The following is a 24069-nucleotide window of genomic DNA, read 5'->3' as shown; positions in this document are numbered from 1 at the left end:
TTAAGACAGCCGTGAAGCTACAGTCAATGTATAGAATGTGGTGTGTAGAAAGCAAAAAGCCCCAAATCTACACTTTCCTGTCTGATTACACCTTTGTACTAAAGGAAGTCCTTAAGGGACCACATAGAAAAGTCTATCCTTTCCAGTCCTGGGTAATTCGGGGAGGGGAGAGAGAGGAGTCTAATAATGACTGAGGAAGATGAATTGTAAGACTCTTGCTCCCCAAGCCCCTTGATTCAGAGAAAAGTTGCAATAGAGAGGGATCCAATAATAAGCATTCTGATAGGATCCGGAAGCCAGAGAACGTTGAGGGTAGTAAGGGCTTTAGCAAGTATCCATGTCTTTACTAGTGGGAAACCTTAATAGAGAGAGCTACTGTACTTTCCTGTTTCCAACAAGAAGGCGGTGGCAATGGGGTGATGGTCATGGCAGTAGGCTACTAGAAGGCTTCTTGTTTTCTATCATCTGAATAGAACCCAGAAATTCCCATTTGTCCCAGTTAAAGGAGCCCAGGGATGCGGATGCTTAGAATACAGTAAAATGGCAAAATTCTTCAGTTGGAACAAAAAGCCATGGTAGACTCAAAGTTTGAGACTGGAAAATTGTCCAGGATCCTGGGCTCCAACTGGGGGTACAAGATAGGACTTGCTGTAGCATAGCAGCCACCAGTTTGGGAAGCAAACCAGACTGGCCACTCTCCAGTTGAACCAGCAAGGATTCCTTGAACTCTGCATAGATCTGAGGAGCCTTTTTCCTCTGCCACCATGAGATAACATAAATTATACCCAGACACAGCCTTGCAAAGGGGCACAGGAAAGAGAGAAAATTTGATAATGTGGTGACTTTCTTAAGAAAACTACCAAGCAAATAGGTCCCTGTGAGGAAGATAAGATGAATTATAGGAAAATGAAGTAGCCACATTTGTTTTGCACATCTGTATGTGAAGAGTGAGTATTTTTGTCATCTCAATGCATTTTTGCCACCTAAATACATTGAGGTTAGTAGCGGCTTTCCTAAATTTTTGAGATTCCATGTGCTGAAAATTTTGTACCACAAAGTGACTACAAACTTCTAGGCTAAAATTTAAAATCCTGAGTTAAGGTCATGATCCAAGAAGAGACAGGATTTGCAAACACAGATAGATGATATTCAGCACAAGTTGGAAAAGAGGGGTTAAGAAAGGTTATCAAAAGAGCTTCTTGTTTTGTAAAGTTTTAAAAGGTAGAGCCACTTTTTGAGAGAGGTAAACCCAATATTATCAGCATCAATTCAAGCCTGGAACATATCTGGAGATGGTATTCTGGAAAGAGTGACTGGATTTCAACAACTAATCAGAAAGAGAATGCACAGCTAATATTTCATAAATTAATCCACCCAGAGAGATTGAAGGAGTTGGGGAATGGAACCATGCTTGTCTTGTAAGAGCTAGCTGAGTTACTACTCATCCCTCTCTTGAGCCAAACAGCTGAAGTTAGAGCACATATACCTACTGGGGATACAGAGGACAATGGCTAGGGATAGGGTTGTACCAATCTTTACTTGCTGCTGCCTTTACATCGAGTAGCTACTCATCTCCACTCCAGTATTCAAGATCCACTCGAAGTTTATCCAAGCTTAAGAGAAGTATTTCCTACACACAATCTGCAGCTCCTAAAGGGTAAGGGATAGGGTGAAATAATAGTCCAGTATTTGGTAGAGTTTGTGCCTTCTTAGGGACATAGAGTGATATAAGGTTTAGTACTCAGATTTTCTAGCCAATTTAGAGGAACTGAGTAGAAGTTAATATGAAAATACAATCAAGATAATCAAGCTCCCACCTTCATGGAAAAGGGGAGGGCAGGAGCTTAATCATGAGTACATGTACCTTGTAGGAATATGGAAATTTACTATGGTGTGTGGCATAATGTTTCAAATAGGTCCTGATTTAGGATCCCTTCTTAATAAGCTTACCTTTTTGTCTCTTACACCCTGTCCAACTGCCATTAAGAGTTAATCATAATGCTGACATCAGGAAGAAGATGATTAAGTCCATTGCAGAAGCAGGAAACTAACCATAGGAGGAGGAGTCTTGGGTAGAGAAAAGTAGGCATTAAGGGAAATATTTGCTTCTTGCAGTTTGGAGCAATTTTGAGAAAAGTAAGAGAAAAGTGAAGCAGGTGGCCATTAAAGCTTTCATGCTCCTCTTCACATATATTTAGGAGCCAAAGGAGTGGTGTTGGCTTGAAAACATCTAAATAGCTTTGGAGAAGCTCAAGGATTGGAGATAAATGGTAAACTCCCTTCCCTTAAATATATTAGTTTGGGTCTCAAGACCTCAGAAGAAACCCTCATGGCACCATCCAACATGAAGTAAGATTAGTAGAATTGAGGTGGAGGAGGAGGTGGATGGATAGATGAATAAACCCAAGATATACCCAGGCTTTTCACCAATAGGTCCATGGCATGCAGGGCACCCAGAACTTCCTGAATCTCCAAGAAGGGGACATTGTGTGAGAGCACTGGTGGACCTATAGATGGCCAGTCTCAGGATGTATGTGTTTGAAATGGAGGACAAACGTCCATGGTGTAAAATTGCTGTGGTAAATGCCAACACAAAAGCCAGTAGGACAATAGCACTTCAAACAAGGGAACAGATCCTTTCAGCAGGGTTCAGCTAGGATCCATCAGACGGGTTGGAGGCTACCTTTCCCTTAATTGGCACAAAATCATGTCAGCCACATCCCTTCCTGATATACCTGATTATATTATATTAGAGAAGCGGAGGCAGAGAAAGAGGAAATCTGAGAATTTAAGCATATGACCTCAAGATCCTGAGCATCTGTGTAAAGGAGCTGCTACCTTATTATACTGGACTGTTTATTGGGTTGTCCTAAATTTTATACACATCCCATTTCTAAGATGTAGTTGGTTTGTGAGGAAGAGCAGATAAGTTATAAAAATTTTTTGAAAACAATATAATTTCTTTGAGCATCTGAGTATAATAGAGTAATTATGTTATCCTGGTATATTATATATTAAATTGGTAAGGAAATACTGTCCAAAAAGCCAATTAACAAGAAAACTCTTTTATTGATAGAAAAGCAAAACAAATTTTCCATGAATTCTAATCTTTTTTCTTCTATCTATTGGATATACTCAAGTTCAAAAGTCAGTTTTTCTGTTGTTGTCATCATTGTTACTGTTGTTGTTGTTAATCTCTCTATAGAAACAATCCCTTGTAATCACAACTGTAAGGGAAATATCCCTACCTCAAATGGGTAGGACCTCCTTGAGAAGTCATTGTCTCCAAATAAAGTTAATTAAATTCTTATTGTCAGCTAAGCATTCATACATGGCACCAATTGTATTATTAGGTTGGTGACATTAATAAGTATTGATGTCAAGCCATATTAGCTGTTTCTCAAATGTTACCAAATAAATAGCAAACCAAATCAGAATCAGATTTACATTCATTCCAATGATTAAACACTCTTATAGATTGGGCAATTTATTCTAATATGAACTGAAACATCTGTGAGTCACAATCACAAGTTCCAATAAAAAATGACCCAAATAAGTAGGCCTTTCAGATCCAAATTCAAAGGCCTTTCAGATTCAAATTCAAAGTTCAGATTCACATGGGAATGGGACTAAGGAACCTGATAAGATTATGTTAACATTTCTGGTTCTAATTTAACCTGTAACTTCCACATAATATCAGCTAGCAACTGTTCAACTTTCACCCACAGAAAAGCATTAAAGCATATGTCTACATGATAAAAAAATAAAATTTAACCATTATCTAATTAATACAATTGATGCAGATAGAAATGGTGGAAAAGTCAGATGTCAAAGAAGTTTCTTAAAGCTAATTTTACCCATATTATCCAAAAATGATTTATCAAACTAAACAGATAATAGTCATATTTTCACTTTACCTTTAGCTATGCAGATATAAATTGTATCTCTACACAACATATAGGTTGAAAATAAAAAACATCAAACCACAATCCAGGTTCCAGGTTTGTGGTTTAGATGGCCCTAAACCTCTTCTGGATATTTTTGCTTTCCATCTAGATATTTAGACCACATTGATATGGGTCATAACTTTATCATCATTGCTACATTGTCACTAACCTAGGAAAGGAAGCTTATCTAATTACCAGTTTTCCAAGCTAACCAGGACTCTCCCCTTTCATTATTAAAGAGAAAGTCATTCTGATTTGACCCCAGAGAAATAAGTGCATGCACATACCTGACTTTTCAGTATCCTCTTTGGATAAGAGGATGGAACAACTATTTTGGTTTCCATCTCATTCTTGTAATGACAGAAAAGAGAATACAAAAAGTCAATTGTAAATTTATACAAAACGTATGCATATATAAATACATATCTATGGATGTATATAAAGTCTAAAGATTATATCCATCTACGTCTTTAAGATTCAGAGTCTTGTACAGTTGACATAATAGTATTCTCTCTCCAAATTTTCTCATTTTTAAAAACAATAAGAATCAAGCATGCCACCTTATTAATACTGAATAGCAAGTGCAGAAGTTAAGCTGTAGCTATAGGGGTTTGAAGCAATTAGTTTGACGGGACATCAGTGAATAAAATCCTTAAAACAAATTTAGCTATTTCCAGATTGCCTTTTTTTTCATAAAAATGAAAACCTCAATGCCCTGTTGGTAGCATCCCAAACTCCTGAGACTGCCAATTGAGCTCTATAAGAAGCAGTGCTTTAAACAAGGTCTGTATAAATTGCTTGGATGTGTGCTTATTGAAATAATTTGGTGTGGGAACTGGCTTACTAGAATTTCATGTAATTCTCTATCTCATAAAAAAATCACAAGTGATACCACTGGAAGCTTAGGTTCTGAGTATATTAAGCTCAGTATGAAATCTGACTCACAAACTGCATCATCTTTACACAGAGCACTATTAAAAATATTAAACTACAGTCAATTAATGGAGAAAGGCATACACATTTAAAGGTGCACAATAAAAGTGTATTACAGATGTGTGCCCATGTTGAGAGGTATTGAGATCATTTGTTTTACAATATACATACTGCTTTTATTTTTCTTGCTCTTTGCATTCCTTTGGGGAAAAATGATGTAGGACAATTTCATAATTACCCCACAGAGTGTACAGGCTGCTCCTTGGAAGGGGATTATTATTGCATGCCTTGAATATACTATGATTCATAAGGCAAGAACATATGCGTAGCTTCAGCACCAAGAAAATGGAGTCGTTATCCAGCACTGCTCACAACAGAACATCTTATTGCTTTAATAAAATGGGAAATTATTCACTGTAGAAAGTGCACCAAATAAGGGGAAGAAAGTAATATCCATGCACTTATTGGAGCTCATTGGAAATGACGAAGCTCCCTTCTGGGTCCCTGATTCTATTCAAATTTCAAGTCCAAAAGTCGTTCTGTAATAAAGTATTAAAGAGCTACCACTGGATGAGGGTAAGCTATAAAAATTAACGGACTTTCTTCTTCGCAGTGCCTTAGTCATTCTGATGTACAATGTAGAACTCTGATGCACTAAAGGATTCCCTAGTGGCCTGAGGGAGTTAATGCACTCTTTTACCTATTACTAGGAAGTGACTAAGGCACTGGAGAAAAACTGGTTCATTGTTTAATATATTGTACCCAAAGATTATACCTGGTCTTCCTAATATTACAAGATGGCATGCCTCAGTGATGATCTTCTGTGCTTCAGGAAAGGTGATTATCTTATGGGTGATTAAAATTAAGTTTATTAAATTATTTTTATAAAAGATGCAGACTGAGCTTGGACAATTTAATAGATGACCAAAAATATTAGAGGTAATATTTCCTCTGGATAAGAGCACATATGTATGGACCAAGTAGACAATTTAGAACAACTAGTTGCTTGGGAGAGGGATGCTCATAGGGGCACTGTTGCCTTACACCCTGCAGGATAGTAAGGACTCTTTTGGTAGAGCTTTTTGCAGATCATTTTCATTCATACATTTTCCAAAAATTTGAATAGCTGTCAAAGGCTTGATTTCCAAGAAGAGATGCCACTGCATATAACTAATATTGTAATATGCTTCTGGCTTCTTCTATCATTCAACCAAAGGAAACAAAGTGGTAAATAACTATAGACTAATTCCATTTCTAACATAGATGGCCTTGTCTGGCATTAGAAAATAATAAAATATTTATTTTATTTTCTCAGTGTTTTTGTATGTTCAGTGAAGTTAGGACAGACTGAGAAAGATAGCCTTTCCTTTGCTGCAGGCACAGATTTGTAACTAAACAAACAAGCTGCAAACATTTTTATCCTATAAGTAATTACTGGATATAACTTTTCTTGAAATTCTCATGTCCTGTCATCCAAATTGCCCAACATCCCCACCAGTCTCATCCCCAACCACATACAGTACAAGCAAGCACAAACACCACTGCCTCCAGGTGGTAACTGCATGCAGGGAGAACTACAGGCACTGTTTAAATATTAACCATGTTTTTAATAGATGGCATTTTTGCACATCCATTATTTGTTTGTTTCTGTGGTTGTGTTTTTTTCTATTATTTGCAAAAAAAATAATAAAGCATGTGTGTCATCTTTTTATAACAGTCTACTACAGAATAAGGTACAAAAGAACACTTCTGGAAACAGCAGAAGCCAGGTCTGCACCACTGAATTTCTCATCCAGTGGTAACCATTATATCAACAGCTGGAAATTAAGAACAATAATATACAGTTTGGAGGACATAGTACAGAACTATAGTTTTTTTCTGTATTTGGTACCAATATAATAAATATATAACAAAGGTGCACTTGTTCTAAAAATAAAACAGAAACATTCTAGTTGGTTAGATACTGCACTTTCAGTACTGCACATCACCTAATACTTTTTTTTTTTTTTTTACAAAAAAGGTAACTTATGCAATGTTTAATAATAAGAAAACCAATAGTACACGCTAACTCGATTGTAGAAAAAGAAGAAAGAACCCAACCAAAAGCCAGAATAGTCATTTTCCAAAACAGCCCCTCCTCCGCCTTCACAACTAGAGGAAGTAATCAGAACGGTGAGGCGACTTCAGCACCAGACCTGGCTGGACAGCTCCCAGATCCTCTGTAAATCCTGAAAATGTCACAGGTCAAAGGTGTATGGGTGGGGGCGGGGCAGGGAGTGAAAGCGTTAGCTTTTTTAAAAAACTCATTTAAAGATTTTAATGTACTTATGCTCGGCCAGCGAGGGTCATTTTAAAAAGTAAATTAAAGGTTCTGTCCTGGAAAAGGTAATAGGTAATAGTTAAACAAAGGGTGAGAAATGGGCTGACTGGCGAGGGGTACCTGTCATAAACACTTTCTGGGGACTATTCTCTATGCCCTCTTGCAGTCCTGGTGCTTAATGTAGACGTTTTCTTTATAATATACTGTTGCCTGAGCCCGGCTGAGGGTGGGAATGGGGAGGAGAGGGAAGCTAAAGAAAAAGTGAAAGCTTAGGGGTCAGAGGGGAAGGAAGGAAACTAAACCTTAACTTGACAGCTATGTACATTACCGGGCCCCCTCCCCTCCCTTTGCTTCGGGAATCAATGCCTTTTATATATTTGGTAGCTTGTGCGGTTTCTCCTCCTAATTGAGGGGAGCGCGGATTGGAGTGGGAAGATGCATCCTTCATTGACAATGAGAAATTATGTGATTTGTCATGCGCTTGGATTGTGTTATTAGTATTATAATAATTACTATAAATATTAATAAAGTATTATTATCAGCGTTATTTCTTCTTCCGAGACTTTCCTCGCCCAATATTTACAAATACCGCACAGTGCCTCGGCGGAGGAGAAACAAGAGTAAGGGGAGGGCAGGTAAGGAAACCAGGAAGAGGAAAAGAGGGGCCAGAGGAAAATGGAAAAGGAAGGAAGGAGGAAAAAAGCAAGGATGGCAAAGATGATGGAAACAAGGACGGGGAACGAGAGGGGCTAGACGATCAGGACAGTACCACCGTTTGCAAAAGGCCCTCGCCAGCTGTGTCCAAACAGGAGGAAGCTGCGTGTGCTCCTTGGGGACTGGAGGCTGGCGGTGGAGGCGGAGGAGCACAGGGACCCTGGCACGGGAGGCCAGGGGACGAAGAGGAGGACGACGAGGCGTTGGAAGGGGCACAGAAGGGAGAGTCCCGGGGCTGCCTCTCCAGCCGGGTTTCCTTTGTGTGGGTTGGGGCCTGCCTGCCAGGTCGGGGCAGACCCCCGCCACCGCGGCTGCCGCTGCAGTGATCCCGCTCATATTCCTCCTGAGCCCTCTGCATCTTCCGCTTCTTCATCCTACGCTTGTGGATGTGGAAAGTGGAGAGGGACAGCACGATGAGGCAGAAGATGAGGGTAACCAGGACAATCAGCACCAGCGTGGAGGAGAAGGACTGGAAAAGCTGCTGTCCCACCTGCGTGATGCAGGTGCCGCTGCCACCTGCGCCTGGGCCGCGGGCACCCGTGTTGCCGCTGCCGCTGGCGTTGGGGGAAGCAAAGGTCCGGTTGAGGAGACACGGCGGCAACGCCAGCCTCAGCTCCTTCGGCGCCCTGGCACTCATTGGCGCGGGGCTGGGAGGGGCCGGGCCCACTAGGCTTCCCCTCTTGGGCACACTGTTCCCACCAGCCAAGAAGAGGACGGAGCCCACGCCACCCAAAACTGCTCCCTGTAGAGGGAGGGGGTGTGCGAGCAAGCCAAGGACTAAGGGAGCAACTGCTGGCAAGCAAGGCGACCAAGGAGTGAGCGGCGCCCGAGAGATCCTCGCCGATCCCACCTGGAACGCGTCTTCACACGCGCACCTTTCCTTCGCGGAGGCACCAGGCTGCAAAGACACAAAGCTTAGTTAGAATCTCGACCGCTGCCCAGGGGAGTGCGGTCGGGAAGAATCAACCACCACCGCAAAGCGGCCCTCTCGGCACGCTGCCTGAGCTGGGCGCTGCCCGTATTTTCGGTCAGCGGACCCCAGCCTGCCCACCCGTGGCCGTGCACCAGAGCCACCAGCAGCCTGCTCACCCCACTCGACAGGATGGGGTCTACGCCGGCACCGCGGAGGTGCAGATTACTCAGCAGATAAGGCAACCTCCCTTCCGCCCTTCACAACTTTATAATTGCAACAGACAAGCAGCCGCTTCGGATTGAAGTCCCTACTTCCCAGAGCTCCGGCTCTCCTCTTTTCTGCGCCCTCTCGGTGGATGTCTTCGCCTGGATCCCTCCCCTCCCAGCACCCACTCCGGGCCACCGCGGGGGCTCCGGGTACGCAGTCCTTCCTTTCCCTCCTCCTCCAGACTTGCCCTCCCTGGACGGCATCAGATCCCTTGGGTCCCATTCCCAGGGGGATACCCCTGGAACCACATCCCACTCTGCCTCTGTCCGCGACCGCGGCTGACGAGCAGGAACGCGCTCCATCTCTTCTCCAGCCTTCTTCCCTGGCATTCTCCCCTCTCCAAACAAACAAAAAAAAGCAGCTGAAGCATCTTTCTCAGCTGACACATTCCCACAAACGGCCCCCTCCTCCCCATCTCTCTATGCCCCCAACTTGGCAGTAGCCTGATTCTTTCTAGAGGAACTGGAATGGAAAGAGGAGGGTTCCCGCCTGCAAAGTTTGGGGAACAGACCTTCTTTCAGTCCTTCCTAGACCCAGCCCGAAGGCCCCGAGGCTTTTCCGGCGTACCGGAGCCGGTAGACCCGCAGCGCACAGGAGAGCCTCCTTGCTGTTCCCAAGAGGCAGCTGCAAACTGTTGCACTGCGGAGCAGCGAGGCAGCGCGCAAGCAAGCCGGGGCAGGGGCAGAGGCCGGGGCCGGGGGCTGAAGCTATGACCGGGGTGGCTGCACAGGCCGCGTGAGCTGTCCTCCCCACTCGCGCCCGGCCGTCAGGCCACCCGGCCATCAGAAGCCTTTAGTCACACCTTGTCTCTTACCTGGACCGCCAGCTGGCTGCAAGGAGGGAGCCCCCGCCGCGCGGCTGCAGTGGCGGCTGCAGAAGGCGCGGATTGAATGGGCCAGAGACCGAGCCGCGCTGCTGCTGCCGCTGCCGCCGCCTTCGCCGCCGCTTCAGCGAGCTGAGCTCGCAGCCTATTGCCAGAGAGGCCGGTGACGTCAGGCAGCCACTGCCAGGGCTCCAAGCCACCCCTCAGGCCCCCACCCACCCTAGCACCCCAGCACCTTGTCCTAGCATAGCGAGCCTCTGACAGACACTTCCCAGTTCGCTGCCCTTCTCCAGCCCAGGAACTAGGAGGAGCAACCCCCATCCCCACCCTGCAAGCAACCCACCTTTCTCACTCTCTTGCCTAGGAAGAGTTGAATCTTCAGTTCTCCAGCTGTCTGATTTCGTTCTAGAGCTGACCCTTTGGTCCCAGAATCACACTTTTACACCCTGGATAACCATTTCCCATCAGTGCACAGATCAGACTTTCTCCCTGGTGGCTGATGAAAATTTCCCCACCCCCAATTCCTCTCTGTGCTGCCCCTGGTTCTGAACATAAACTGCGTGCATTAGATGACAGGGACATTTCTCAACACAGGTGTGACAGAACCCAAAACACAAACCTGAACAAATTAAACAATCGAAATTAACCATTTTTCTCCCCTGGAGTTTCCAAGTTATCTTTCACTCCATCTGATTCATGATCCTTCTTGCAGCCCTCACATCCTCATCTCTAGGCCCCAGACTCACTCGATGTATTAAACACTCCTTCTATTCTGTCACTCTAGACACTCATGAGCACACAAAGCATAGTCTTACAAGGAAGAAATATGAAATTATTCACAGGAAGGCAGAAATGAACTGCCTTATGAAAATTCCAAGTATTTGTAGCTTGCACAAAGTACCCCTTCATTGGCCCTAATTCTTGGTAAAGTGTTTGGAGCACAACCTTTTAGCAAAATGGATAGAACTTCCAGAAAAGAACTCAACAGACTCCCTAAATCTTGGAAGAGACTAGTTAACTATTGGTTTAGGAGGCTTGGAAAAATATGAATAGTGCATTTAGTTACAGAATCCAGCTTTGAAATGGAGTATGCTCATTTTTCTGTTGAAGAAGCTAGCTGGGAACAGTACCTAAAGACATTGCATGGTTTGAAGGCACTCAGGTGTATTACTAAATGTGTATTTTCTTCTTTCCTCCTTGTTTTCTATCTTTGAGTCTGGCACAGTGCCTTGTAGCTTACTTGATAAATTAAATGATGCAGTGTATGTTGTTGCTCTTTCATGCTATGCCTCAGAAATGACTGATGCCCAGTTATCTGCTTGTATTTGCTGTATGTGTAAAGAAAGAGGGTCTGACATGTGGAGGAAAAGGCTGTCTGTAATCTGGGGGTCCCTTCTTCTGACTCTCTGTTTAGGCTCACATAGTCACTGATGTCTGCCCCCCGCCCCCACCCCAATGGTAGCATCACCTTCCTGCCTGGAATGAGAGTACCAGATGCCTGCAATAGCCACGTGCCACATTTGGACAATTTGACTTTGGTGGGCTCAGGGGATAGAATGGTGAGCCTTTTTTTTTTTTTTTTTTTTTTTTAACTCTGTGATTAAGTGACATTTTACCATTGATGCCTGACAGGCAATGCCCCATTTTTTCACACTCGCTTTGCTCCTGAAAAGTTGAGTCTAATAAACATTTTGTAAAGCAAATCCAATTTAGATTCTCCAAAAAGAGATCTGGCTATTTCAAGAGACTCTTCAGCAAAAAATAAGTTTTTTAAAAAATGTTATTTTGTAAAGCAAAGAATTTTTACATAATTAGAATTAACTCTTGGCCATGCATGGTGGCTTACGCCTGTAATCCCAGCACTTTGGGAGGTCGAGGCAGGTGGATCACCTGAGGTCAGGAGTTGGAGATCAGCCTGGCCAACATGGTGAAACCCTGTCTCTACTAAAAATACCAAAAAAAAAAAAAAAAAAAAAAAGCAAAGAAAAGAATTAGCCAGGCATGGTGACAGGTGCCTGTAATCCCAGCTACTCGGGAGGCTGAGACAGGAGAATCGCTTGAATCCGGGAGGCAGAGGTTGCAGTGAGCCGAGATTGTGCCATTACACTCCAACCTGGGCAGAAAGAGCAAAGCTCCATCTCAAAAAAAAAAAAAAAAAAAAAAAAAAAAAAAAAAAAAAAAAAAAGAATTAACTCTCAATGGTCTGTTTTCTAGATCTGAAGGAATTAGTTATTGGGTTTTCCCTATGGGGAACATACCTTTACAACATGTTGTAATGGGATCGCAATATGTATGTAATGGAATTCTTACACGCCAAGCTTCTAGGACATGTCAGAAGGCTTTCAATGTTATTCTTTTGTTACAAATGATAGCCATCTGTTATACCAGGAGTGCTAAAACTGTGTGCATTATTTTATACATCCTATGAAAAGACAAGGTCTTAATCTGGAGAACTTACAGTCTACAGCAGATGAATGTGATTCACCAGAAAATGGTATTTAATTGGAAATGATTTAGGTAAAGACATTAGTTTTCAGGTCAAAAGCACGGGACCCTTTTTTGTCTTTTCTCTTTCAAGAATAGGCAGTAGGGTCATAATTTGTTCTTACCCAGAGGACAAATGTGCTAAATATATAGATTTGGATGTCATTGGGTAGTGTGTTTCAAACTCAAGGAAGAGCAATGACAGCAAATATGCACACCTCTTGGACTGCAGGAATTGATCCCACTGAGTTGGCACATGATTTTGGCACATCTGGCTTAAGGCTTCTCCCAGACAACACCATTGTTGCCACTATTTTTGGCACCAAACTTCACAAGCCACACTCCCAAGAGTAGAGAACCAAGAAGCTTCTGAGATTCCTGTAATCTTCCATTGTAATGGGAAAGCCCCTCTGGACATAAGCATATTCCAAATATTTAACAGCACTTAATATTTGCTTCCAAGTTTAATGAAGAATCTCGATCTAACTTAGAGAAAAGTGCCACATGGGCACCTGTACCTAAATCTAAGAAGCATTGAATCAATAATAATTATAGCTATTATTATTTGCAAAACACCTACTATGTACCAGGCTATAGTAAATCCTATATTAGCATTAATCCTCTCTACAACCTTGCAAGGTTATTTTTGCCAAAATACAAAATTATTCATTTACTCACTTGTTCAACAAAAATCTGTGAGTACCTGCTATAGGAAAGGTGAGAAAACTAAAGCTCAAAGTGTTTAAAGGCCATGTCTAAGTAACCCACTGAGAAGTATATTACCACACATATTATTGGGCTGAAACACAGGTAAACTGATTCCAAAATCAGTATTCTTTTTATGACTACTTTTCATGACTAATGGCTTTTCTCTCTCTTTCCCTTTCTGTTTCTCTCTTTCACACACACACTTCTATTTTTATTTTTATTTTACCTCTGTCTACTTCTGATTGGGGTAATTATGTAAAGCTAGAGAAAAGCAGAGATGCTTGGTTGAAGTGCAGGAGGGAAGAAGAGAAATCTCCATTGTTCAGGTCCTTCCTTCCAACCAGGAGCAGTCTACAGGATCTCCACAGATTCCCGTGGACTGAACAAAGTCTAGTTTGACTTAGGCAAGTCATTCCAAAACACAGTGCAGCATGATATATACCAGGCTCCTCTTAGATTTACAGGGACTTTTCCAGATGATGTGCAGCTGATTTTGACATTTTGCCTAATCTTACATCTCCTCTAATCTGGATCCCTGCATACCTATAGAAGTATGCTTATATGTTGTCATGTTACTATTAAATCAACTACTGCCCCACCTAGCAAATAAATAATAAACAAAGCTCACAGTGAAGCTCTTTACTTTGTTCTAGTTTTATTCTAGTTCAGTCTTCTCATCTGCAAAATGGGAAAAATAATAGAATCATTTTTGCAGTGCTATTTTAAGCACTGAGCGTAAAGCAAGCATTCTATAAATAGCTCATTGCATTATAAAGAAAATTACTAAGATTGATGTTTTATCCCTGGCAATAGAAGCATTATATTGTTTTGGACTTGAAAATTCAGAAAACATTTGGTAAGTATTAGTGTCCTTTATGGGAAGATGACTAGAAAGGTGAAGGGCCTGAAAATAATGAAAGATAATAAGCAATTCAAGGAGCTGGGAATATTAATCTTAGAGATGGAAAGATGTGGGGAATGTATCATAGCCTCTTAAAATGTTTGGAGTATCATCAACAGAAGATGGATTTATCCTACCCTACGTACTCAAGAGAGAACAGAAATGTAGTGAAACACATGTAGGATAGAAAGCCTCTTTCAATTCATTATTTCAGTAGTGGAAAGACCTTTCTAACCACGTAGCTGGTTATCATATACCTCAGCAGTCTTCAAACTGGAGGAGTTAATCCCTGAGAATACAATAGACATTTTCCAGGGGAATATATGTGTAGTTTTAAGGGAATTATTTTCCAAGTCCTCTACCTCTATATGTACTTCTCCCCAAAATATATCTATCTGGTTTAAAATTTTTTTGTCACCTCTCCTTGCATTTGTCCTATTTCACAAAAGAAAAATGTATGTTTCACCAGTTCTCAATCTTACTATAATGCATTTACTCAGGGTGTGAAAACCTTTGCAGAACTAAGAAAAGCAATACCTTGAGGATGTGGCGCTCCTGAGAGAGGTGACAGCTGTCATCTGGGGGACAAACTATGTATCCATTTATCTTAGAGTTTCAAAGTGAGGTGGTTGTCAGAGGAATGAAAGTGTTCTGGTTTATTTAAATTGAAAAATGGATCCAGACTGTTTTTGGAGACAGTAAGCCTGATTTGTCTATTTAGATTGACAGTTAGAACTGGATTTGCCTGATAGATTGTATGAAAGGCATCCTATACAAATTGAATGAGTTAAATCTGTTGATCCAAAGTTTTGATAAAATATATTTAAAGAACACATAGGATATAGAATATGCCAGACTGGGAAACTCATTTATTGAACAAATACCCAGAGTGTTCCTACTGTGTGCCACAAATTGTATCAAGTGCTTGGTACACCAGGGATCAAGGAACAGTCTCTGCAATTGGGAACTTACATTCTAGTTACACACGTGATCACATTCTGATTATCTGGCCAAACAAAGAGAATGTTAACAATTCCCTCTTTTCCTAATGTTTTTAAATGAACTATCACTCCTGTCAAAGAACAGAAGAATGTAAACTAAGTAGACTGATAGATGTGAAGTTAAAGAGGCAGATAGGTAAAAATAGACGGACCAGCAGATGTCAAATATTTGATAAGATCTTTGTGACGAACAGATCCTGGATAATGAGAGTCCTGGATCATGGTCAGAAACCGAGTGGCATATGCTTCTTTCAAGTGCAGTAGGCTGTGAATCTGCTTTTCATAGGAAAGATAAACTGAAAATACTTCCATCATCCAGAAAAAGATATGCCTAGATTAGGGTTTCGTAACCTTGCCACTACAGGAGTTTGGGGCCATATAATTCTTTGTTGTGGGAGGCTTTCTAGTACCTTGTAGGCTGTTGTGGTTAGCAGGATTCCAAAGGTGGTCCCACAAGATTAAATCATTAAATCCAATGGTTATTTAACAACAAAACTAACCCAGATACTTCTGTGACTTTTTTTTTTTTTTTTTTTTTTTTTTTTTTTTTGAGAACCGGTCTTGCTCTTTCATTCAGACCAGAGTGCAGTGGTCCGATCATAGCTCACTGCAGCCTTGACCTCCTAGGTTGAAGCAATCCTCCTGCCTCAGCCCCACCACATTGCTGGGACTACAGGCATGTGCCACAACATCTGGCTATTTTTTTTATTTTTTGGTAGAGCTGGGGGGGGTCTCACTATATTGCCCAGGTTGGATGGTATGATGAAAATGTTTTAGATGTAATCAAAGTCCCAAATAGCTAAACTTAAGATATGAAGATTATTCCAATAGGTCTGATCCAATCAAGTGAGCTCTTCAAAAGAAGAGGGTTATTTTTCCCCCTGCCTAGTGGAAGAAAAGGAAGTCAGAGATTCAAGGCACTAGGGGGATTCAACATGCAATTTTGGATGTTGAAGATGGAGGGGCCACAAGCAAACCAGTGTGGGTGTCCTTTAGTTGCTGGGAACAGCCTTTGGCTGACAGCCAGCAAGGAAATGGGGATTCCAGTGCTACAACTTCAAGGAACTAAATTTTGCCAACAAACGTGAATAAGCTTCCAAAGGGATTCTTCCCCAGAGCATCCAGATAAGGGCCTAGCCTGGCTGTCATCTTGATTTCATCCCTGTGAGACTCTAAGCAGAGAACCTGGTCAGGCCCCCACCACTTCCTCCACCCATCAGACCTCTGACCTACAGAACTATTAGGTATAAATGTGTGCTTTTTAAGCTACTAAGTTCATGGTAATTTGTTATGCAGCAATAGGAAACTAACCTGGGTGCTAAGCACCATTCCTGGCCTCTACCCACTAGATGCCAATAGCACCCCTCCCCAGTTGTGAGAACCAAAAATGTGTCTAATACTGCCAAGAGTCATGAGGGTGAGGTGATAGCAAAGTCATCCCTGGTTGAGAACCACTGGCCTAAACATACAACTTGTCACTGTACAGTTAGAACACAATGGTTCAAAGAGACGGGTGTCTTCTTGAACCCTACCTGTATCTTAAGACAATTTAATTGATTATTTTCTCTGAGTTGTTTGAGAAACTCTGATGTGGAAAGAAAACATCAGGCATTCTCTAAGAAATCAATCTGCAACAAAAGCAAAAAGCATTAAGTCCAGGGATCAATCAAGAGGGTTTGGAGGAGAACAAATAGTGCCAATACAATTTTTTTCCATGGTAAATGAAATTTCATGCAAAGAAAAAGGAAATCATCTTACTAGATTTGAGTATAATTTTTTGAATTTTGTTTTCTATGATACGAAAGTCCACAGCAAGAAAGAAACACTTGGTTTGAGTCACATATTTTTTAGGCTGGTGTACAATACACAATGCCCTAGAAGACTCTGATGGAACACAGTGATAGTGACTTATTCCACATTGTGGGTGGCCATCTCAGTTCTTCCCGTTTCTCACTTCCTTATCAAGCAAATATTACTGTATTCATTTTAAGAGCCAAAAGACAAAACCAAATGGCCCCATGGTTTTAAACTTTTTTTTTTTTTTGGCAGAGTTTCACTCTGTCACCTAGGCTGAAGTGCAGTGGTACCATCTTGGCTCACTGCAACCTCTGCCTCCAAGCTTCAAGCAATTCTACTGCCTCAGCCTCCTGCATAGCTGGGATTACAGGCACCCACCACCACACTGGCTAATTTTTGTGTTTTTAGTAGAGACGGTGTTTCCCAATGTTGGCCAGGCTGGTCTCAAACTCCTGACCTCAGGTGATGCACCTGCCTTGGCCTCCCAAAGTGCTGGGATTACAGGTGTGAGCCACCACTCCCAGCTTCAACCTTTTATATCTTAGAGTCTTTTTTATTGTCTATATATCACTTTATGCTTGAACAAGAAAACAAATGAAGAAATGTGAATATGGCTTTAAAACAACCTGGGAGTCATTAACCACAAAATATGACTGACTAGGAAGAAACACACAGGACAGCTTAGATTTCTTCCAGCTCATCATGTTGCTATCAACTATGCTTTTTATTACCATAACAGGACATACAGAGTAAAGCCAGAGTGTTTCTAAGGAAGACAAAAGCAACAATAAAGTAGGATTACTGGCAGGTTGAACAGGCACATCTGATGTAATCAAGTGACACTTTTTTTTTTGTTTCACTGTCCCTTCAGATACTGTACATACTTCTTTTTCGGCTGCTAGATTAAAAAAAATTGACAGGTTTAGTGACTTTTTGAATCACTTTCAGTTAAAAGACAATCCTACAACCTTTTAAATCATAAACACAATGTCAATTCAGTAGAGCATTGAGTCTAAGACACTCATAAAAATTCAAAATTTATTCTCTTTTCTCAAAGCTTGGGGTCATTCTAGACAGAAAGCCTGGAGAATGAAAAGGAGCAGTATTTGGCTTCTTCTCTATTTCTCTGGTTTTTCTTTTTCTTTTCCTCCTCTGCTCATCCCTAGATTATTAGATAGTTTCTTTCATCTCGGTAGTCAAAGCAAATAAGAGGAAAATGGTAACAGGATAAGAACATTTTACTTAGATTGGTTCTCTACACTCCTGGGGCCTGAGAGATGTTTAGACTGGCATAGGATGAGGAACTCTTTCCTTGACCTGTTTACATTCACCTGTTTTCTCAGTAGTCACTACTGACTATTTCTTCATCTATTAGGAATTTCTAATTTATTTCAGCTCCTTGCTGCTTAATCCTAAGAGAAAACTTTTGAGAAAGAACATTCAATACCTACCCAATAACTTTTCTACCTGAGGAAAAGGAGCTGGGAATTTATGCACCAACTCCATCTCATTTACTGCAGGCCATCACTTTCTCAGTATTGAGGAACTATCCCAGCAGCATGTTAGAATCAATTCCAAAAGTCCTTCCTAGTACATTTAGCTGAAGCCATGAGGGAATGTCCCCATTTCCCAAATTCTCTCTTTCCAGCCTTTTATTTCTCACTGCTGGGCTAGCATTCTCAAATGTTCACTTTGAGGTATGTTCTCTCTGATTCTTCCAGGAAAGATTAGCCAGTTCTTACAGTTTGTTTTTTAACAATCCTTTTTATTTTCCTGGAACAGGTAAAGTATTTTCCCAGGGGTTCAAGCTGAGTTTTGGCCAATGTTATTGTCCTAGAATCTGTAGGGGAAATACAGGTAAACCTTAAAGAAGACAAATAACATCTTATGAGGTGTTTGCCTTAGGTGAGTCTTATTTATATTTTCTAGGCAACAAGAATATGACATCCTATAACAATGGAGAGTGAATGACTTCCACATGCCTAGAGGTTTGGGAGAATCTGGAAGTCCAAGGTTCCCAAGCATATCTATCTCAAATATCCCCATCTCAGGTCTCAGGCATACTCCTTTCCTATCAAGGCATAAAGTCTCTTATCTTTACCTTCAAGGTTGAGAATTAAGTCTCTTCAATTCTCTCTCACACACACACTTAGGTCCCAGATCTGATTTTCAGCTGGATATGCTCTGTAGTTATAGGAAATATATTATCTTTAAATGCTGCATTGTCTTTTGAGTTTCACACTGAGCTCTTATTTTATGTCAGCTGAATCAAGGCTGTCATTATTTTTCCTTCAATACCACTATGACAAAAACAATTTCACAGTCTTCGTAATTACCATTGCCATCATACTGAAGAAATGCTAGCAATATTACAAAAGACTATATCCTATTGTAATTCAGTACAGATGAGAGTAGTGTGATAACCACTATACTACAGAAATACACCCAGATGAGAGCACTTGTAATTGAGATATTCAGTATGCCAGGAATTATCAGCACTTATCTTATCCACACCAGTAATGGAGCCCTTTTGTGATCTGGCTGGCAAGTTCTAGAATCCAGGGTATTGTTCCTTGGTCTTTTTCTAGTGCCAATTGTCTTAGTTTGGGTTCCCCCAGAATCCGACCCTGAGACAGGGACTTGAATAAAAATAGTTTGTCTGGAAGTTGTATAGAATCCCAGTAGGGGAGTGAGAAAGTGATACAGGGAAGAAAAGACAACCAATAAAAGGCATACTGCTAAGCCAGCTACCATGAGAGTTTATGCTCCCAGGGACACTTTTGGAAATAGTGCCAAATACATGCCTTAGGATTATTCCAGATTAGAAACAAGGGAGCTGTGTTACATGTCGGTGTATAAGTGCACTTCAGTCTTACCTCACTTCCATCTAGTTTTAAGACTGCTCCAAGGAGGACCTAATTCCCTGACAATCTGGCCTACTTTACCCACAGGTATAGTGGCCTCCTCTAGTTCCAGAAAAAATCCTTGGGAAACAGTTGCTAGTAATTAGAAGTCAATAGCAGCACACTGAAATAGAAGGGTTTAACAGATATAGGGGAAGCACTGACAACATCTGTTACCAGTTCCTCCATGTGGCTCACGTTTGCTCTATGGAAAACATTCATGTACCTTTGCCCTGAATGGGCTCAAAGAATGCAGATCAGTGCAATTACAGCAAACCTCTCCTGTTCTGCCACCAATGCAACCTATCTGCCTTTTGTCATCTAGGTTTTCTGCATGAGAATCAGACCCAGGTAAACAGAGCACCCCTCTCCACCAACTGCAGCAACACACCACATACACACACACACACACACACACACATATAGATGCCAGGTATTTGGCACCATTTCTCGAAATTTCCCTGTGAACATAAACTCTCGTGGAAGCTGGCTTAGTGTAGTATACCTTTTATTGGCTGTCTTTTCTTCCCTGTATCACTTTCTCACTCCCCTACTAGTATTCTATACAACTTCCAAACAAACTATATATGTGCATATCTTCAAAGGACCATGTAAGAATCTGCCCCCATTAGGCATGAGGCAAAAGAAAAATGGAAACTGTTAATGCAGCAACAGCCCACTCTTAGGAAATCTTTTCAGCAATTCCCCCCACCTCTCCCTATGTGACTCTTCTTTTAGCTCTTTGATATGGTTGGAAGACCAAGAATCATGAAGGTGTTTATTGAAAATTTCTGTTATAAATTATCATACAGAAATACAAGGATTGTTCTCACATTTTCACTGGTATTTGACATCTTTCAGTTCCACCCCTCAGTGGAAATGAAGGCAGCATGAATTCTAGTTAATATCCTTTTATAGTAGTAATTGATACTATAGCTTCAATCGACACTTCATTAGGGACAAAGATTTACAGCTTAAAGAACATATGGAAGTTTCTCAAAAAAGTTATTTCAAAAAAGATGACTATGAGAGGGGGAGGAGACCACAGATGTCACCATTATTTACAGAATATCAAGTACTTTCACGCATTTCCTTTTAATCTTTACAACAACTCTATGACCTAAGATTGGTTATTCCCATTTGTGTGGAAGAAATAGGCTCATAGACTTACCCAAAGTACACACTGTTCATGGCTGGGTCCAGACTAAAATGTTCTACTGTCTGGCTCAAAAACTCATGATTATTCCATTATACCAGGGACAGCTACCACAGACTCTAAATACTGCTAGGAACTAGCAAGAGAAAATCATTTGTATGATGTATACAACAAGTTTAAGAGAGTAAAACTGGGGAAAGCATAGTTCAGGGCTGACGAAGCAAAACAAAACATCACAGCCTTGAATGAGATGGGGCCCCAAGAGCTCCTAGTTTGCTAATTCAGACCAACATCCATGTAGTGGATTCGAAGCCAGTTAAACTTAGGTATGGACTCTAACTGAGCCACTACTAATTCTGAAAACTTGAGATGAATCACTTAATTAATCTCTGTCAGCCTCAGTTTCTACCTCTGTAATGTGGAGATAACCAATTTCTCCTTTAGAGTATAATGTGAAGATCTTAAAACGTGGAAATTTTCTAGCATACAGAAGGCACTCTGCAAATGGAAATTCTTAAATTCTCCAATGTATAGTAGAATTCCAATCTTGGTCCCTCTTCATTTCTTCAAACCTCTATTCCTTGTGATTTTATAGCATAAAGAGGAGAAGTAGGTGATGAAGAATACCTAGAGTACATAGAGTTTCTACACAGTAGTTGTGGATTATTTCAATTTATGGAAGTATAGCATCAGGGCTGATTGACATAAAATCAGCTATTGCCTGACTCCAAAGCTGAATGTTCAGAGGAATGCCATGTGGAAGAAGAGAGAGGCCACTGCACATTCAGGTCTGTTGGTTGCATGAGAAAAGGAAACACAGGTTAGTCTGACTCTATTATAATACCAGTTGACCTATCTTATTGGAAACACAGGTATATTTCGTGTCAAAATAAATTTATGATAATTATTAACAGCAAAATTAAACCAAACATTAAAAAGGACAGATATCCTAACTAACAGATAGTCTAAGTTATATTATTTTTGTGTCATAGGATTCACTTTGGCACGATGGTGCTGATTTATGAAGATCTTTCAAGTGCATTACATTTATTCTTAGGAATTTAATCAGAGAATCCAAAGAAGCTGCCTTTTCTCCTTTTTTAATGGGAGAATAAAGCAAACTCTTGGGATTATGATGGTATTGGATCTCAGAAAAACACATCTTGCTCTTAGATTTGAGCTTTCCAGCAAGGGCATTGAAATATAATACACTGTAATCCATTATCTAAATCAGGTATTATGTCAACAGAAGTTCATTTGTTTCCCATAACATTAACACAGTTCAAAATTATCTCCATATCTATCACTCTTCGTCAACAATAGCAAGTGGGCCATTAAGTTCTCCAGTACTGTCTAAGAATTAATTCATTAGAAGCAAAACCTAAGGAGAATTTAAGAAGCCTAATGTCCTTTCCAGACCCATAGTAAGTTTCCACTTCAACAGTGATGGACCAGAAGGCCTCTCTAGCTTCAGTCACGGAAGACATAGAGGAAACAGAGAGAAAGAATAAAGAACAAGAATTAGCAGTCTGTGGACCCTAATGACCCAATGACCTGTTCATACCTCTATTACAACAGTTATCACATTCCTGAAATTATTCATCTACATGTACAACTCCTTCCTTGCAGAGCAAGGCCCTGGATGGCAGGCATTATGTTTGATTCCTCTCTGTACTGTCTAGAGTAGCTGCATCATAAATAAAAGCCCCACACTGTCCAATTCCATTAGTAGCTTTTAGTTCCCTTCCAAAAGTTGTGTATACAAAGAATTAAGCAGATAGGTTTCAGTTTTGCTTTTTCTATGCCCTCTGGTTCATCTTTCTGTGAAAGAGCTGACGAGGATCAAAGTGATCAAAGGAGGAAGCAGGAGCAGTAGGCAGAGGCAGCACCCCCAAAGATCTGGGGTGTGGAAGTATATCTGAAAGCCCTTACTAACATGTCCTTATCCTAAACCCCAGACTAGAGAAAGAATAAAGGTCAAGGGAGATATCAGTAGAAAACAGAAAGGGAACAGATATGCACCTAGCAACTACTATCATATGTAGCATTTGCAAACATGATTCCACTTAATCCTTGTAACACCCTGTGGGACCAAAAATTATCTCCATTTCATAGATGAAGAAAATCAAAGATTAAGTAATTTATCTAAGGGCACACAACTACTACATGATGAAGCCAGGATTCAAACCTTAGTCTGCCTGTCTGAAAAGCTTTCTCTTTCCATTAATCCAGGGTACCATTCTGACAGATATTGAGTAACAGTTCATTGAACTTGTGGATACAGCCTCCATTGACCAGGCCTCTGGCATAAGCAGTGGCTATGTCTTCAGGTGGCTGGATCACTTGAGCACCAACAGCCAGAAGGCTCAAAGGTTAGAAAGGGAAGAGCTGGTGTGAACTGCCTGTGCAATCACTAGAACCCAAAGGATTAACTTGTTCTTTGCAAGGTTACGGCAGCTGTGTTTTCAGTGATTCAGCACCCAATAAGTGAGCTACAGTCAATTTTATGCAAGGCACAAAATTCCTATTAATAGTTTCTATTCCAATAAAATATACTAGATGCTTTACCAGGTCTTTTATAATTAATATCTATTTATTTGCAAGTCAGTTGTCAAAAAAATCTTACAGACTGGGCACACGGCTCACGTCTGTAATCCCAACACTTTGGGAGACCGAGGTAGGTTGGTGGGCAGATCATCTAAGGCCAGCAGTTTGAGACAAGCTTGGTCAACATGGCAAAACCCTGACTCTACTAAAAATACACAAATTACCCGAGCCTGGTGGTGGGCGTCTATAATCCCAGCTACTCAGGAGGCTTAGGCAGGAGAATCTCTTGCACTCAGGAGGTGGAGTTGCAGTGAGCTAAGATCATGCACACTACACTCCAGCCTGGGAGAGAGAGCAATACTCCAACTCAAAAAAAAAAAAAAAAAAAAAAACTTACAAATGATTTTATTTCTACCTTTTTATTCAATATGAGGCTTTGGCTGTATTTGAGATGTCAAGTGGGACCACAAAAAAGCCTGCATTTTCTTCTTACACAGCCCATTCTCTCTCAATATTTGACAACAGAAGATGTCCTCAGAGGATTTTCATCTAAGAACCACAGGCCTGCCTACTCCTGGCTTATTTCAAGTGAAGAACACAAATCCCAAACACAGCCTAACAGAGGAAACGGGATCAATGGAAATTCAAAGGTGAC

General features: G+C 41.0%; 1 protein-coding gene across 1 annotated transcript; it reads right to left on the bottom strand.

Annotated features, from left to right (window-relative positions):
- Positions 1-3471: 3471 nt before the first annotated feature.
- Positions 3472-10037, bottom strand: C14H11orf87 (chromosome 14 C11orf87 homolog). The gene is made up of 2 exons (XM_050758730.1): positions 9909-10037; positions 3472-8812 (listed from the first exon to the last, which is right to left on the bottom strand). Exon 2 carries the CDS (start codon positions 8549-8551, stop codon positions 7958-7960), a length of 594 nt encoding a protein of 197 aa, XP_050614687.1. The 5' UTR covers positions 8552-8812; positions 9909-10037; the 3' UTR covers positions 3472-7957.
- Between the last annotated feature and the right edge of the window lie 14032 nt (positions 10038-24069).

The sequence above is a fragment of the Macaca thibetana genome, chromosome 14, assembly GCF_024542745.1.
Source record: "Macaca thibetana thibetana isolate TM-01 chromosome 14, ASM2454274v1, whole genome shotgun sequence".
NCBI classification, from domain to species: domain Eukaryota; kingdom Metazoa; phylum Chordata; class Mammalia; order Primates; family Cercopithecidae; genus Macaca; species Macaca thibetana.
The sequence above is the reverse complement of the archived record's forward strand: the minus strand, read 5'-3'. Positions and strand labels throughout refer to the sequence as shown.